This window comes from Eulemur rufifrons, chromosome 29, assembly GCF_041146395.1.
Source record: "Eulemur rufifrons isolate Redbay chromosome 29, OSU_ERuf_1, whole genome shotgun sequence".
NCBI classification, from domain to species: Eukaryota; Metazoa; Chordata; class Mammalia; order Primates; family Lemuridae; genus Eulemur; species Eulemur rufifrons.
In genome coordinates, this window is record NC_091011.1 from 58,664,467 (window position 1) to 58,683,205 (window position 18,739).

At 39.3% G+C, this 18,739-nt stretch overlaps 1 protein-coding gene across 2 annotated transcripts in view; it reads left to right on the top strand.

The window, feature by feature from the left end:
- MAGI2 (membrane associated guanylate kinase, WW and PDZ domain containing 2) overlaps positions 1-18,739 on the top strand; it is a 1,290,578-nt gene that overhangs the window by 1,193,143 nt on the left and 78,696 nt on the right. For both annotated transcript variants that reach the window (XM_069462132.1, XM_069462133.1), the window contains 3 exons: positions 352-526; positions 5,583-5,802; positions 7,146-7,289. In XM_069462132.1, the coding sequence (XP_069318233.1) occupies positions 352-526; positions 5,583-5,802; positions 7,146-7,289 (539 nt within the window). The remainder of the gene's footprint in view (positions 1-351; positions 527-5,582; positions 5,803-7,145; positions 7,290-18,739) is intronic.

Consider the following 18,739-nt stretch of genomic DNA (forward strand, 5'->3'; position numbering starts at 1 on the left):
AAATATATTCTCTCAGCAAGCAGTGCTGGGAAAATGGAATATGTCTTTAGCACTTGCTCCATTGAATTATTTTTTCATAGTTTTAAGAGGGGTTTTTTGGTAATCTTTTCTTCTGACAAAATGACAGGATGCTTTGTTCATAACCTTGCTCAGCAATGATAATTAATGAAAGAATACTAATTCCAGGAGTGGTATTGGAACTTGATAGGTTTAAATGGCCGTCTAAAAACCTAACAGAAATGGGAATAACCAAAGTCATCTGAGGAGGCAAAGCATTACCACTCTGGTCACCTCTTGCCCCTGATCGAATGCTAACCTGCCGGCATTTGCCGCTCTGGTTCCCCGCCGCAGAGCTCAACAGCCCGACCTCGGCACCCGGCTCTGAGAAGCAGAGCCCCATGGCGCAGCAGCAGAGCCCCATGGCCCAGCAGAGTCCTCTGGCCCAGCCGAGCCCAGCCACCCCCAACAGCCCTGTCGCCCAGCCAGCTCCTCCTCAACCACTGCAGCTGCAAGGACATGAAAATAGGTAAAGTTTCTTCTGACTTTTGTGATTCTGGCGGGGAGAGGGGAGACTTTGGGGTCAATATAGGACACAAGCAAGGAGAGAGATCCTCATAAAGTAGAAAGTGCTATGTGCACCTCTGTGTGATTTCGAAGTTGGGTATGTGTTATAGATATGGTTTTATTAGTCAAGACAACTAAGGGTCTGCTGTTCACAAGAAGAGAACCTTTCCTGAAGAAGTAGGATGAGCAATTGCAGATGAGTAGGGGTTAACTAGCTGAAGAGAACATTAAAGAGAGTCCAGAGTGAAGGACACATACGAAGGCCCCCTGGCAGGAGGGAACGTGCCAGCACGAAGGATGGAAATAAGGCCAACAGAGCGGGAGGGGAGAGTGATTCGAGATGAGGGTGGCAGGGGCGAACCTAACAGCCTTGTAAGCATGCCAGAAGTTTTGATCTTTATCTTACATGTAGTGGGAAGTCATCTGAAGGGTTTTAAGCTGAGAAGTGACATCATTGGATTTGCTGTTCAAGGCCTCTCACTCTGCCCTGCAGAGAGCAAAAGAGAGGCTGGCAGGGAGAATGCAAGTTAAGCAGTTAGGACATGGCTGCAGACGTCCATTGTACCATGAAGGTTGTGGCTCAGACAATGGTGGTGACATGGAGAAAGGGAAATGTTGAAGGAGTTATAAGCATTAATAAACGTTAATATTTTTACTGAGTAGGATGAGTGATAACCTGGCATACTCCTTCCCATGATCTAACCAGGCTCTTCCATTCCGCATGTGAAGTTAGAGCGAGGCATCATAAACTAGGATGAGGGAGGTACTTTGAACTTCCAGAGAAAGGATGTCATATAGAAACGACATTGTCTTCTTATTGTGACTTGTGTGTAACGAGGCGCCTGGGTTGGGCCTGGACATAAAGAAAAATATGAAGACATTCTGGTGTAGTTTCCCCCCTTTCAGCAGGAGAACATCTTACGGACACATCTCTGAATACAAAACCCTTCCTGGTCTTTTTCACGACTCTAATGTTTTCTGAGCACCTGCTTCCCATCTCCTGCCTCCCATGTTGGTGAAGATGAAGTGAGACTCTGCTTCCGATTCCCAGTACTCTCTGGGTTCATCATTCACATTGTTGCAAGGCAAATATTTTCCCTGTGCCACAGGTGGTATTTCTACAAAGCCCCATTCTGCTCTGATTTCCCCGTTTGCTTTCATAGAAAAGTAAATGTCTGGTTGCCTTCAGCTGTTTATGTTTTTAATATATGCTGGGAAAGAGAAAAGCTCTGTAAAGCAAATGATGCAGAGGTAGAAATTTGACAACCTGTAAGAAGAGTAAGTCCTGGGTGCCTCAGTAACAAGCCCCAGATGTGCTGGCGCTCACCGTGGATTACTCAACATATTGCACTGGCTTTCCCCAGGATTCTCGTAGACTCAGGAGGAAGAACATGAGTGCTCCAGACGTCCTCAGCCAGCTTTAGACTCTTATTCTTCGCTTTGCCACTGTAAATTAATCTCTCAGCCACACTCCATCTTCTCCTTTCCAGAGTCGGATTCCCCTGGACACAGCTCTTGCTTCCAGCCGTGGGTGGGTAATCTCATCCCCGGTGTGCTGTAGTTCTCTAGGGAGAGCAACAGTTGGGTAAGGCCACTATCGTATCCCATCTGCTACTAAATCAACTGGGACACCTTGGCCCCTATCACAGAAGCAATGATCTTTGAATATTTTTTTCCTGAACAGAATAAAATATTCCTAACTCTGGGATTAAAGGTTGACCTGGTCCAAATTTTTATAAATCACCAACATATTTGCCAAGAGTTATTAGCTATTTCGCTTTAGTAATATGAACAGCTTAGCAAGTGTCCACTCCAATTGAGGGCCTTTTACTGGCACTCAGGTTTCCTGGCTTAACTCTTTGTTCACGGTGGCTCATTTGCATATGAATGAAGAGAATTAGTAATCTTACAGATACCAGAAATATTTTCCTAGCTGCGTTTTAAGATGGCCATGGTATCAGAGGGAAAATTTTTTGCCTTTTTCTAGATCAGGCTAAAGATGTCTCTAAGACAGTTTATAAGCCAGGTTTATATGCACAGTGTGAATTTCCTATTTCTTCCATTCATACAAGGAATGCCCACCTACATATCAATTTGAGCCAGTTCCCATGTTAGAGTGGGATAAAATGAAGTGACAATCTGCTTGCAAATTTCCATTTTGTGAATTAGAATGAGTGATATTTTATCCTATCTTCTTTACTCTTCGATTGGCTTCTGATGGCACTCTGTACACTTGTACCCACTTCTCTGTCCTTTAACATCTTTTTGGTGTGTGCTCAGGAAACACAAAATAATTTAATATAAACATAAGTAAAACACTATTCAAGGAGAAGCATTTGTTGAAAACAACACAAGAGCCATTACGGAATATATTTCCAAACTAAGTATGAATAGCAGAGCTCACCTCCCCAGCAAGGACAATTGATACTTGACTGCAATTTAAAATAGCAAGGTCAGTGGAGGACTCTTAGAAAGTGACATCTTCCACAGACTTTGAACCACAGATGCTCAAGCCTGGAAGTGGTTCTTGAAGGGCCCACATAATGTGAAACCTCGCCATGAGCAGCATTTCATTGTTCTGGGACTTTTTCATACCATAAAAACCTGCTAGAATTTACCTTTAGCAATCTTGTGTTCTCATCTCAAAAGTCCCTTTAATGGAATTCATGGGAATGTCTTCAGCAAGATGGGACAGAGATGGGGCGATCAGGATCATCAACTGTAGTAAAAGAGCAATTGCCTGAAGCTGAGAACCCACCCTTTAAAAGCTCTGTATTTCTGCTTATTATTAGGACGATGGCATTTTTCAGACAGTAGTCTCCATCCTCCTCCTTTGCTGGCAAATTAATAAACTTCTCTTTCCTTCTCCTCAAAAATAAATAAATAAATAAATAATGGAATTAATAGCTACAGGGGGTTATAATGATCTTCTTTCATAAGTAAAGGAACTTTAAAAAGCCTGGTTTTGTTTTAATAATCCTGAGTTTTCCCAAAAATAAATAAAGTGTTTCACAAATTTAAAGCAACATGATTTTTGCCCTAGCCAGTGTATCATTCGCTTAAAAGTTAGCAACATTCATAAAAAATTAAGTATGTTTCCCTTATTAAAGAATTCTTCAATGTGCAGTTCAACTTAAAATCCTGACACATGACATTGGTGTAGAAGGTAGTTTGAGTGCCTGGTAGCTTGGATGACAGCCGTTGCAAGCTTCCATTTTTAGTCATTTGTTTAACCTTTGGGGAGAGTCTTACATTTCACTCTCTTGCTATACCTTGTGACACATCTGGTTGGAAACGGAGCACATAATGGATATTGCATACCAATACCACACAGATCATGAGAATAAAGTGACTATACTATAACTTAAAAACAGTGTGACACCTAAACCACCAAGCAGGCTATTTCTAGAAGGTAACCAACACACGTGACAAATGTCACCCAGTTTGATTCCTTCTGTTTAATGTATGCATTTGCATAGTTCAGCATCTTATCCAAAGCATATTTTAAATAATTGTATTATCAGCATACATACTCTCAGTAGGTAAATGGACAACTGAGGCATAAAGCAAAGCCTAAACTATGTAATTCACAAAAGGAATGTCCCCTCTGCAGGGTTAAGTGACAAATGGGACCTACTCAAAGGGTTGATTAAAATAACTACATTACTAACCCCCTTCTAAGAGCTCCACATAAACACATCTATTGGCTGTGCACTTTCAGTGTGTCCTCAACAAATGTTAGATGACACTAATGGCAATGATTCAGGTGAGTGATCTTTAAAAATATGTAATACTAATCAGCATCAGTGAGACCATAAGCCAGTAAAGAAACCATCTAATCTTAAAGGTAAAAATTCTACTGGTTTTGAACCTGATTTCCTGACACACTTGAGCTTTTCCTTGATGCTAAATATGTTTGCAATTCTTCATACCCTCCATACAAATTTTAGATAAAATTGCCATTATGTAGAATGTATTTTTTTCATTCTACCTACATCCCTGGGTAGCTAGCTCGTTATAGACTGTTGCCATGGCAATAGGCAATGAACAACAGAATTAAGTGCCCTCTATACCATGGTGATGATTTTTCAGTTTACCTTATTAATGATCCCATAACGGTAGGTGTTGGCTATTTTAGTACCTTTTTGGAGCTAGGAACCCCCTCAACTTAGAGCAGTTTGGATTTATAAAACAATACTAAACTCCTACTTCTGGTCTCTGTTATTAGTCTATTTTATTAGTAATCAATATCTAGAAACAAGCAAGAGACAAATCTTGGACATGAACATTTTTGCCTTCCCTTCCATCTTATGACCACAATAGTATTATATTTGATACTAATCCTGACAGCTATGATCTAGTATTTAAACCTCTGTGTAATATATTTCTAATTCTACCAATGATCCAATGTCTTTCTACTTGATTTGTAGTTGGTGATTTATACCTTACTATCACTCCTTTAACCTCTGTCAAATATTCAAAAAGACCCAACTTAGCAGGTTAAAATAGCTTTTAATTATGTATTTGTCAAGTATTTAGAGATCACTTCAATCATGTTTTTATGAAGTAATGAATGTTTTGTCAAGGACTGTGGGTGTGTGTGCGAGTGAGAAAGAGAGAGTTGGTTTACTGGCGTTAAGAGAGACTGATAGCTGATATTTGGGGATGTATAGTTAAGTGTTTAAACCCCTATATTTACTGCAGTTGTAGAGTTTCTAAATAGCCACAGTCAAGCAGGGATATCCATGTGTCCTTTTTCACAAAGTTCTAGTTGAACCATCATTTTTACCTTGATTTCTTAAGAAGTCAAATGAAAATTATACTATGGCATTTACCAAAGATTTTTAATTGATACTTATTCATTTAATCTTTTCATAATCCTGAACATGCAAAAGGACCACCAAGAGGAGTGGCTCGTACAAGCTGCTATAGCTGAACCATGCCTGGAGGTCATGTGATCATTCTAGTCTCCTTAGAATGCTGAGATACCAAAGCAAATCCCATTTCCATTTATTTAGTTACAGGTCGGAAGTAAAAGCAAGGCAAGATGTGAAACCAGACATCCGACAGCCTCCGTTCACGGACTACAGGCAACCCCCACTGGACTACAGGCAGCCCCCAGGAGGGGATTACCAGCAGCCCCCACCCTTGGACTACAGGCAGCCTCCCCTGCTGGACTACAGGCAGCACTCCCCCGACACCAGGCAGTACCCGCTGTCAGACTACAGGCAGCCCCAGGTACCTCTGCGCAGAGACCATGGCCGGCCCTGGCCAAGATTTCCTGAAGTCCAAGGAAAGAAACAGAAGGGGAGGCAGAGGGAAGAGAGATCTTCTGGTATAGAGAGCCCAAGTTCTATTCCTAGTTCTGATATCATCCAGCTAACACCTGCATCCTCAAAACGTACTGGATAAATAAATCTATTTCAGAATAAAGCAGGATATTAAATAAATAAATAATAAGTAGTGGGTGAGTCGTAAGGGGACGAACTTATCCCTGCTAATATTAGCTTGGTAACTCCGACTACATTTGCTTGTCAAGGTTTTAAACATGCTCTTATCTAGGACCTCAGAAAGTGCTACTAATGCAGAAAATTTTACAGATGCCAACAGTGGAGGTATTTTTAGGTCCATAATTTTTTACATGGCCCCTAACTCCCACTTTGTGGTAAGGGGCCAAGCCCCTATGCATAAAGATAAGACCAAGCCTGGCTTCATAATCCAGAGTGTGGCCTCTGCAACAACTACCAATTCCCTGTCTACACAGCCAGTGGAGAAGTCGTGATTATTTGTTGATGTTGGGTGCATCTCATGGCAACTTTGTTAACCTCTCTGAACTTCAGTTTGCTAAGGGGAGGGTCTTCCTTACAGGCCATGGTGAGGATTCAACATTTATAAAAAGTATCTAGACCAGAGCTTGGTATCTAGTAAATATTTACTGCCTGATAACTAAATACCAAGAGATAAATTAAGGACAATTTAGCTTCTATCAGATTACATTGTGTTTCATTATGAATCGGAGATCACCTTTATCCCCAAAGATTTTAAGAACAGTAAAGATCAAGAAATCTTGGACATATTGCATTTTAGGTAAAAGAAATTAATTTTGTATAATTCAACTTGATATTCAGTAGTCCGTGCAACCAAGAGGTACAGTCAGATCCCACTAAATTTTGCTTTTCTAATCCAGCAAACTCTGTGATTTACACAGCACACACACATATACACACACAACTGGTACATTTATTTCCAATGCTCAACAGCAGTGAATGAGAAAACTCAAAGGAGATAATGTCATTCAAGCCTATATGCAATAATTTGCATGTTTGCCAAGTAAACTAATGAATACCAAAATAAATAAGCTACACAGTAGTTCTTTTGATGACCAAGTAAACTGTGTTCTGATCTGCTCAAACCTTTGGAATTTTTTCTTGCATCTAATAATTTATGAAGTCAGATTACTTCTTATAACATCATGTCATTTGGAATATATTAACTACAAGAGAGGAGAATAGGGACACTGGCTGCAGAAGTTTCTCTGATATTAAGCAATTGTCTATTCCATTTTCTCCCCAACCCCAAAGGATTTTGATTATTTCACTGTGGACATGGAGAAAGGAGCCAAAGGATTTGGATTCAGCATCCGTGGAGGAAGGGAATACAAAATGGATTTGTACGTGTTGAGATTGGCAGAAGATGGGCCAGCAATAAGGAATGGAAGGATGAGGGTAAGAACAGTCTCTTTTTTATAGAATTGCTTAATTCTGAAAGAAAAATCCATTATGACTTCAGAAGAGTGCTGAAGCATACTATCAAACAAACAGACTTGATGCAGGTTTTGCCTTTTCTTTCATGACCCAGTTGTTTAAAGGTTTGGCCAAATGCTATTTAAGAATTACAATATCTCTCATTTTTCTGCTTATAAACTTCCAACTGAAAAACCTCAGTATAGTGTTATTTTTTCTAAAGAGCAAACTAAAGAAAATGAGCAGAGCAAAGAAATCTAAGAAATAGCTTGAAATGGAGACATTATTACTCCATAATTCTTTCTATGGTTTGATGGTTCTGTTTCCATTGAGGTTGAATCTTTTGAGATTTATTTTTAGTTTTATGTTTTTCCTCCCATGTTTTTTAGTCAGTGGTTTTGTGTTTTTTTGAAAATACTTCTTTTGTGCTGACTTGTCTTTTGGCTTTGATATTGAGCAGATGGAAGCATTAGGAGAAAAGGGGATTAGGTGTCTTAGATTCAGGTTGTCCTTAAAAATGATAGCAGTTAGAAATTTTCTGATTAGAATATAAGTTTAGGGTGGAATTTTTAGTTTAATAATGACTTTGAGGTAACTCATTGATGAGTAACTGATTCTTCATTTAAAGATACAAAACAAAACTTGGTAACAATATATTAATAGAACAATAGACAGTCTCTCCCCCCTTATAAAATGGCAACTACTACGCACATAATAAAGGTTACTTGTTATCATAGATAAAATCTAGAATTTATTCTTGCCCTCCCTCCTTGTTGTTTAAATTAATACAGAAACACTGTGGCTTTTGGGTTCTGGAATCTCAGATACTTGTGCTGAGCCTCACTAACCGATTGTTTCTGGGAAGTTGAATCTGTTATTTCTACCCCCAAGTCTGCATTTCTATGGTTCTCATTTCCAAGTCAAGGAATTATCCATGGTACAAAAGTATAAAGAATATATATTGTGTCTGTGTTTCTCCCTTCTCTTACGATCCTTTGACACGTGTGAGATATCCAAGTTGGAATATAAACCCAGACAAGGCTGACTCCAGAGACTGGCAGCCCCTGCCCTGATCCAACACTGGTTTCCTCTTACTTGGTCTAGCTGTGGTTGTGGGAAAGGCTTCCACATGGTTTCTTGGGTCCACGGCTTCCCTATAAACCAGAAGAGCACATCCTTAACATACTGTAAAGTCAGCTCACAAGTGGTTAAGTAAAGTTAGTCTTTGCAGTGCAGGTGAAATCAACACAACATGAAGGCCATGAGTGAAATGACCAGAGCCCTGCAAGGGAAGATGGGGACCCGCAGTGGACTACAGAGGTGGTCTCTGTGGGTTCCAAACAGAGAGAGGTCTAAATGGCTTGCTGCTGGATATATACGGTACTCCCAAGCCAAAGAGAGAAGTACCATTACATAAAAAGATTTGTCTTTCTTACAGAATTTAAGCCAGAGCAGTGGTTCTCAGCATGGTCCCTGGCATTAGCATCCCTTGGGAACCTGTTAGAAATACAGATTCTCTAGGCCCACCCAGACCTACTGTATCAGAAACTCTAGGATGGGATCAACAGGCTGCGTTTTAGGAAGCCCTCCGGGTGCATCTCCTTCCAAGGTCAACTGTAATCCAAAAATGTTAAATGGAAAATTCCAGAAATAAACAGTTCATAAGTTTTAAATTTCACACTGTTCTGAGTAGCATGGTGAAATCTTGTCCTGCCCAGAACAGAAATCATCCCTCTGCCCAGCATATCCACGCTATAGATGGTACTTAGCGGCCCTCTGAACTGTCAGATCAACTGTCTTGCTATTGCAGTGGTTGTGTTCAAGTCACCCCTATTTTACTTAGTAATCCCCAAAGTACAAGAGTGGTGATGCTAGCATATTGTGATGATTCTTCTAATTTATTATTAGTTATCGTTGACCTCTTACTGTGCTAAATTTATAAATTAAACTTTATCATAGCTATGCATGTATAGGGAAAAGCATAGTGTATATAGGGTTAGTTTATCTGTGGTTTCATGATCCACTAGGGGCCTTGGAACATATCCTAGGGAGTACTACTGTATTCATTTTATCAAAAAGCAAATGGAAAATAGCAAATTTTGACTTTAATTACTAGTTTTTCAGCATCAATTAATACTGATGTATTAAAAGTCAAACAGACAAAACAAAATACAATCTGTAAATACAGGAAATAAGGGGAATGGTAAGTAGAAACATATAATTGTTGTGTCTGATTGTTCTTCAGTCACTCAAGAAGGCAGATATGATAACAGAAATACTATTGATATTCATATTTTTAAGGAAAAGTATAATAAATTATTATAAAATATTACTGGATCTGTTTGTCAAAAGAAGGCTGTTTTTATGTTTGCAAAATAATGTAGTAAAGTTGAGAGGGATAAAATTTTCATAAGTGATGAATAAATCTCTGGTACAAAGCTCTTAGGAATATAATCTAATTAAAAACTGAAACTAAATAGAAAACACAGGCAAGAAATAATGAACATAAAAAATTATATACTTGCAAAGCTCAGTGAAGCAGAGAATGTAAGAAATCAAGAGACATTTAAAGGGAAGGAATAGTATAATAGTTCTAAGTGCTTAAATAAAAATCTGAGAGTCAAGTCAAAAGAGAAGCTGAAAAGAGCTCGTTTGCTCTTTAAAAGGTAAAATATTTTCCTGTTTTCATACAAGTGTAATATAGTTACCATTTCCCTAAAATTTTTTATGATAAAAAACAAACATCATTTCATGACTTCAGCATCTTAAAGTTGGTTAACATTTGTGTATACCTACTTAGCATTGCATAAGCTTATTTACAAAATGATTTACCTTCTTTCTGAAACTTACGTAACATAAAAGTCTGCCCACAATGGGCTTTGGAACGACCTAAAACATTTTGTTAGACTGAACAATGTGCAAAAAACATACTTACCCATATTTTTTTTTTTTTAATGAAAAGCAAAAGTCTCTGATATGAGCTTCTTTTGAATTTGTCCTCTTTCCTTCTGTGGTCCACACATAACTAGCCTGTGACTACAAAACAGAAGTATTCTATTTTATGTATAGTTTTTATTAAACATAAAACCATTTACAAAAATATTTCTAAATATGCAATAGGTATAAATACTAACAATGATCCAAGCACCCATGAACCCACAGTGTGATTCCATTCTCCTCCCAATCTCCAGCCCCCAGAAGGAACCCCCATCCTAAATAAAGAAGCACTTGACATTTCTTCTAGTGTTACCACATTATGTGTGTATCACTCAACTAGATCATTTAGTTTTGCATACTTTGTAAACTTTATATAAATGAATCATACTGTACGTGTTCTTCCCTGTGGTTGGCTTTTTATAATTTATGTACATGAGTTTATCCAAGTTGGTGCATGAAGCTATAGTTCATTTATTTTCACCATCTAATTTATTCCATTATATGAATATGCTACAATCTATAATAGCTACCTATTTTCCTATTCTATGGATATTTGAGATTTTTTCTTGTCATTGGACATTTGGGTTTCCAGTTTACTGTAGCTAATACAATCTTGTAAAATGTTCCTGATGCACCTATGCAAGACTTTCTTTAGACTAGACTATATACCTAGAAAGGCACACATTTAACTTAACTAACATCAAAATATTTTCCTAAATGCTTGTACAAAGTTGTGCTCGTACCAGCAGTGTAAAAGAGTTTTCTTTACTACACATCCTCAAAAGATTTGTATTTCAAATTTTTAAACCCTCATTCTGGTAGGTGAAAAATGACACATCTTTTAGGTTTGAGTTTGCATTTCTTCATTACAAATGATTTTCCTCATCTTTTCTTATGTTTATTGGACTTTCATATTCCCTCTTAAATAAAAATGCCTATATATATCTTTTCCTCATTTCTTGTTGAATATTTCTTCTTTTCATATTGATTTTAGAAGTGCTTATATATTCTTGGTGGTAGTTTTTTATCAATTAATGTGACACAAATATCTTACCCCGGTTTATGGCTTGTAGTTTCACTTTCTTTATGACACCTTTGATAAAGAGATCTTAATTTTAGTGTAATTAACTTAACTTTTTCGTTTATAGTTTCTACTTCCTATGTCTGGGCCATAAACGTGTAGGCCTGCCTAACTGGAGGCTTATATCTTACTCATATCCTACCTCTGGGATTGAATGGCATGATGTACAGTCTTGAAATAATATGCCCTTGGGTCCAGAGAAACAAAGCAGTGAGGCTGAATCCCTTAACAACAAGAGACTGTCACAAGCACAGAATTTCCCAGTGCAAAAAAGTTGGGTAAAGATAGTGAGGTACTGTCATTAGTGGGTCTGTCTCAGTTTGACACCTTTGGTCATTGACGCATGTTGAATAACTTGCATTCACTTCATTTGTTTTCAATTGACTTATCTAAGATAATGTCACTGATCAGCTCTCTTAAGCTCACTCACTTTCTTCCTTACCCTGAAGACTTGCTTAGAGGGGAAAATCTACCTGTCTTAGTAACTTTATTGTCTACTTCCTATCTTGGTCCCTTTCCTTTTTCCATATTGTCTTTCTCCCTTGAAAGGAAATGGGGGATAGTAAAAAGAGCAAGAGCCTAACTGACCTGATATTCAAATACTGGCTCAGCAACTCACTGCCTGTCTGGCTCCAACCTGAACAAGTTACAAATTCCTGCCCTATAACCTCAAACAAATATTAGGTCTCCTTGGGCAGCTTTCCAGGCCCACACCTACGAGGGGAGATGGAGAGAGAGCATCTCCTGGCCTGCAGGGTCAATTGAGTCAACTCTAGCACTTAGTGAAATGACAGCTTGTTCTCATCCGGCAAGTTATTTAACAGAAAGTCAATTTTACTGATCTGTAAAATAGAAATAATATTTTCCAGGAAAGGCAAAGTGGCTAGCTCGATATTTCTGAATTTTCTTCTATTCTTCCACCCCCTTCTTTGCCCTAAGTCCTGTACTACTATTAAAATACAGCCATGTATCACTTAACGATGGGGATAGTTCTAAGAAATGCACCATTAGGTGATTTCATCACTGTGTGAACACGGTAGAGTGGACTTACACAGACCTAGGTGGTGCAGCCTAGTACACACTAGGCTCGGTGGTACAGCCTGTTGCTGCCAGGCTACAAACCTGTACAGCATGGTACTGTCCTGAACACTGTAGGCAACTGTAACACAATGGTAAGTATTTGTGTCTCCAAACATATCTAGACCTAGGAAAAGTACAGTAAAAATACAGTATTATAATCTCATGGGACCACCATTGTATGTGCAGTCCCTCATTGACCAAAACATTATGTGGTGCTGACTGTACTCGACACTGTAAGCACAGAGACCCAGAAAACATCTTTTAAGTAAGCATGTATTCAAGAGACTATGAAAGCTTTGAAATACAAATCAGTCTGTATTTGCCTCCCCACGGTCCCCCAGATAAGGTAGAAAAGGCCTGATCTGATCTATCAGGCCCCCCATGTGCTGGCCCCAGCCTCCCTCCTAGCTCATCTCACACAGCCCCCTCGGTCTCAGTTGTCCTGCCACACGGTCTCTCGGTCTCATACTTCACCAAGCCTCCTCCCGCCCAGGGAGCTTTTCTACACGCTGCCCTCTCTCCCCAAGGTGCTCTTCCCTCTCCTCTTCAGCTGGTGAACTCCTCCCCTTCCTTCTCATCACAGCGCAAGCAGCACATCCTCAGAGGAGACGTCTCTCCATTCAGGTCATGTGAGTGTGTCGCTAGTTCTCACAGCACCAGGCACATCTCCACTGTGGCATCACAGCGCTAATTTTGCATGTATGTGTCTGATCGTGTTATGAAATCTCTCTCTCCAGGGTATAAGCTCTGCGAGAGCAGGAAACATGTTGCGCTGTGCTCCCCAATGCTGTGCACATGGTAGGCACTCGATAAATATTTACTGCTCAATGAATATGTAAACAGAAGCCTTCACAGTACAGAACACTGCAGGTGTGTTTTCCACCTCTGAAACTTAACTGCCTGTGCTCACCAAGTACGTGGCCACAAAGGCACCTGATGAACAGGACGTGGGATCTCATAGGAAACTTAGTATATGAATATATGTGACAAATTCAGTTAAACTCACAGTCAGCTATTTTTATAAAATGCCTCACTGTAAACATACCACCTTTGTTTGGGTACATTTAATTAAGATTTTGCAGTATTAGTGAGGTCCTATATGTAAAACTCTAGTGTGTCTGGCATTTAAAAAAAAAAAAACTTTTAATCTTAAACTGTGTGACATTTCAAAACTTGTTTTCCTCGTATATAAACTCCCTATCACCAAACACGGATGACAAGGTACGAATGGAAATAAAGCAAAATAAGGTCAAGCAGCAAATAATGAAGAACTTCGAAAGCACGGGGTATGCAAAACATGACAGAATAAAGGTTACAAGACAGGTGTGCCAGAGCCTGTTAGGAAAGCAGTGCAGTCAAGATGATGGGGAAGCCAGTGCTTGGCAGAAGATGCCAACTCTGCAGAGCTAAGCCCCGCCAGGTCAGTGGAGACAAAGGCGCTGAGGAGGTTGATGGAATCGAAACATGAGAGGAGAGAGATAACAAGTACTCAAGAGGGAAATAAAGCAGTCTGACTGGAGAAATAAAGCAATCATACGGGCTCGGGTAGATCGTTTTCATGGGCCCTGCATTGCAAAGATCATCCACCCAATGTTTCATCACCTCTGGGTGCTGAAACTCATTCAACCCAGAAAGCTCATGTCTGCATAAAGTGTGCACCTTCACATGTCATCGAAGCCGGTTTCACTCAGAAACCCAGTCGTCTCCCAGCCATCACTGTGAATCATCCTTCAGATTGTCCTTCGGATTTTTTCCTTTCTTATTTGGCTCTGTTCCATCCCTTTTATGAGGGAAAAGAAAAACCTCTCACAAAGATCAAATCCATTACCTTTTTCTTTTCAGATCTGACCTATGAGCACTGTGTTAAATGAGTTACACGAGTTACTTTCAGGACTAGGGGAGAGCGTTGTGTTGATTAGAGGAGAGAGCTGTGGGGAGCGCCATTGTCAGTTATTCAGGGGCTCATTATCCCACGTGGGGAGGTCTCCATTTCTCGGCTCTGTTTCTTCTTCTATTGGTTGCCCAACTTTGAACCATTTCAAAAGCAGCTTCCCATGAGGGCTAGTTAAAGGTTTGGTAAGGAATCAAAGGGTTAGTGTTAGGATTGCATCTTGGCACGGAAAGCCATAGAAGAAATTGAATAAATTAGAAGTGAGGAGAGGCTTTGATTTTAATTATTCATGGGGGTTTGGGTTTTTGTTTTTTTGTGGGGGTTTTTTGCCTATGGAAAAGAATGAGAAAATTTACAAACCACTGCTGTGATCTGAAGAACACATTTTACTTGCCTCTTCAGTGAGGGAAAGACTTGTGAGGGTAGTTTTCTCTTTTATACCAAGCCATCATTTCTCTGTCTTTACCTGAGACTAAATTAAAATTTCTTCTATCTTCATTTTTACAAAGCAGTGTTCATGCAAATTTGCCATCTGCTTGAGACCCGTTGTCATTCTATCTCTTCCCCAGACCTAACATTCTTCTGACGGGTGAGCAGAGGGTCACTGGGTTAACCACCATTTTCTGTTTTAATCAGAAAAGAGGTATGAAATGCACCTTGATTCTGACCCAGGATCAGAATCCTTGATTTGGTTTGCACAACAAAGTGATTCAAAAAGATATTGAGAACTAGGTACTCTATTCTTAAATGGGAGTCTCAAGTTATTCGTATTTCTTCTTTGGGGTGCCCCAAGAGTGTTGCCCTTGCTGGCAGTCACTATCTTGAGGCCATGTCCCCTTCTATCCCTGTGACTGCTTCCTAGCACCTTCTATACTGAACACAGAAATGGCATTGTTCCTGCCTGTGGAATATTGCTGCCTCCTACTCCAGGGTGAAAAGATCTAACTCCTGAATGGTTCACCTTGACAAGATACTTGTTTTTCAGTAAACACAAGTGGAGATAATACAAATAGGGAATAAATATATTTTCTATATTGGGATCCATCACTTCTGCTTGATCCTGTATAAAATAGCACAACCCCCAAGGCCGGCTTATGTCTCATTATTTGATCAAGCTTGAGGGGCCAAGAGGGATGGACTGATAGTCCTCCTAAATGCCTACCTGAATTTCCAACTGCCTACTGAATGTCCAAGGCACTCATTTTTCATTTCAAACCAGCCACAACTTATTGTTACACCGTCTCAGTGTCTCATGTCTTTGTGTAATTATCTGCCAATAGGATGAATATACCACTAGTCTTTAGGATGGCATCAGCAATACTATTCTCTTGCAGAAGGAAAAGAGACTCTTCAAACTATTCACATTACTTTGCTTGTGTATGACAAGCCCAGAAGAATGAATGACAGCCCAGAAAGGGAAGTTAAAGTCAGATATAAGTAAGTAAAAAGAAGGATTAATAAATATTGGAAAGAGGTCATTTTCAAATATTGCCTTCCTGGTTCCAGAAAGAGAAAGAAACTGAGAGGTGTACTTATATCAAAGGGGACTAGGGGCAAGCTGCTGGGCCAGTGCTCACAGTTAGCTGCTTAACTCGGGAGTGTGCATGATCCTGAGCAGGGGCTGGCCTGAAGGAAACCAGTCCACCTTGCTCCAATCTGTGTCTTTCTGGAAATGGACACGTATTAATACATTTAGGAAATGTAAGTCAGCTCCCAAATTATGCACTCCCTGCATTCCATTGCCACTGTTACAATACAGACCCTCAGCTTTGATATCCTGAACTATTCCAGTAGCCAGATGGGTTCCACCTGCCTCAAATTTCTCCCATTCATGCTTCATGCAACTACCAAAATTATATTCCTAAATCATAGGTGTAATCAAATCACTTGTTTCCTCAAAAGTCTTCAACAGCCTGCCTTTGCTTGCAGGACAAGATCTAAATATGTTCACAAGTTTAAAAAAAAAATTTAAAAGCCTTTTACAGCCTGGCCCAATGCAATTTTCCATCCTTATATGCTATTCTGTTTCCCCAATTTATATACTCCAGCCATTGCTGTTACCTTCCAGGACACACAGTGCCATTTCACACTTTTGTGTCTTTCCTCATCCTGTTCTTCCCAGGTGGAATTTCCTCTCTCTGTCCATTTCTATTCCCAAAACCCCACTCATCTTTCAGGGACCAGTCCTGACTACACCACGAAGGCTCTCACTTCCCACTCCCCCCCACCCCCGATTCACGTGAAGTCCTTTCTCATTAATACTTCAACAGCACATTTTTGGCTATATTTTTATGTCAAAGTAGAAAAGAGATTATGGACTCTACGTGTACAGTTTAAACAGCAATCATAAATAAGTGCCCATGCAACTACTAATCACCGTAAGCAATAGAACAAAGCCAGTATATTTGAAGCCTTCCCTGTGTCTCTTCCCTCGCACCCCATTACCTCCCAGAAGGAACTCCATTACTGAATTCTGTGTTTATCATTCCTTTGCTTTTCTTTGTGGTTTATTGCATGTGGCTACATCCCTCAATAATTTATTGTTTAGCATAACTTTTTTTAAAACTTTATAGACATTGTACTTTCTTAATTTTTTATAGCTCAACATAGTTTGTGAAAATTACCCTTGTTAATATGTATTACTGTAGTTTATTCATCTTTACTACTGCATAGTTTTCTATTATATGGATATTAATTTATCCATTTTCCTGTTGATGGTCATTAGAGTAGTTTCCAGTTTTTTCACTATGAAAAACAATGCTGTTATGGACATTCTTTTAAAGACCTTCTGGTATACACGTGCAAGATTTTCTCTCAGGCATATTCCTAGGAGTAGATTTGATGAATCTTGGTGTCTGAGCAACATCAAATTTGCAAAATAGTGTCAGAAAATTTTCGTACTAAGTGTTTGTACCATTTTGTCTACTTCTCTGTGCAATATATGAGTCCCTGTTGTTTTATATCCTTGTCAACATTTGAAATAAAATTGATATTAAATTTCTATTACTATGGTAGATATGAAGTAGTGTATCATTATGGTTTTAATTTACTTTCTGATTACTAATGAACATCTTTTCATGTTTGAGTCATTCATATTCCTCTTCTGTGATATGTATGTTGATGCTTGCTCACTTTTTGTTGTTCTTTCCTTATTGATTTTTAAACCTGGTAGATATTGAATTTTTGTTGGTAATATGTGTTGCAAATGCCTTTTCTCAGTTTGCAGAATCTGTTTTTCCTTTCTCTATTATCCCTTTTGATGAAATCAAATTCCTAATTTTTGTGTAATCAAATATGTCAATATTCTGTGTCATTTGCATATTTGTGCTTTAAGAAATTCTTTCCTATCTTAAAGTCGTATTTCCTCCCAATAGTTTTAAAGTTGGACCTTTCACATTTAAATCCACAATCCATGAGGAATTGGTTTTTGTATATGGTATGAAGTACAGATTCATCCTAAAAACTCTTTAATGACAGCATTTAGTTTTTTCTAGTTTCTAGTAATATTTAATATTAGATTCTAAGAACCTTGATGTGCAATATTGTGTCATAATCAACTCTGTATCCCCCGCTATCTTAGCACAACACTTTTCACCTGGTAGGTACTCAGGAGAGTTTTCTCTGTAGGCACAAATACCAGAACATCATGGCCCTTGAACACCTCACAATGCACTTACACTATGCTTTGGACACCAGGAAGATAGCACAGCAGGAAGGAGCTTAATGGCTCCTTCTCCATTTTGTTGGACAGTTCCTTTCCCCTGTCCTGTCTTCTACAGATGCTCTCAGGAGCTGCTCCCCTGCTCCTCTCCTTATAAGCACAGCCAGGTAGCAGGACTCCTAGATATCAGGCAGCATTGGTAATAGCCAGCCACTTTGTTTTGTTTTGGTCCACAATAGCCCAATATTATGTCTCCCAGGAGTAATGTAGGATGCCAAGGGAAGGTCGCAACAGAGTAGAACTGATCCCAGACTGTGTTCTGATAATCCAACATGGCTTAGACATGACAAATCCCAGAGAAGTATCTGTTGTGCCAGTTTCCTTACCCACATACTGCCAGAAAAATGAAAATTCCAGTGGATTCACTTTGCTTTTCAACCACCAGAGGAGCTAAGATGGCACTAAATATGTCTAAAGGTCTTTTCTGATTCATACGAGCAAGAAAGGGAAATATTTCCATTCACAGCCTAGATAAATTCATATGTACTTTCCTCATGTTTTCAATTCTAAGCAATTGAGCACGTATTTATTCATTATTTACCAGAATAAACTTCCTAGATATGCAGACAAACACTGCAAAGCGCCGTTAGGAGGCAGAGTGGCATAAGAGAAAGAGCTTGGGTCTGGGTAGATCCCAACTTAGTCACTTACTAGCTGGGTAGCCTCAGCTCCTTCATCACAAAAGGAGGACCAACACATACCTACCTTGCAGAGTTTTTGTA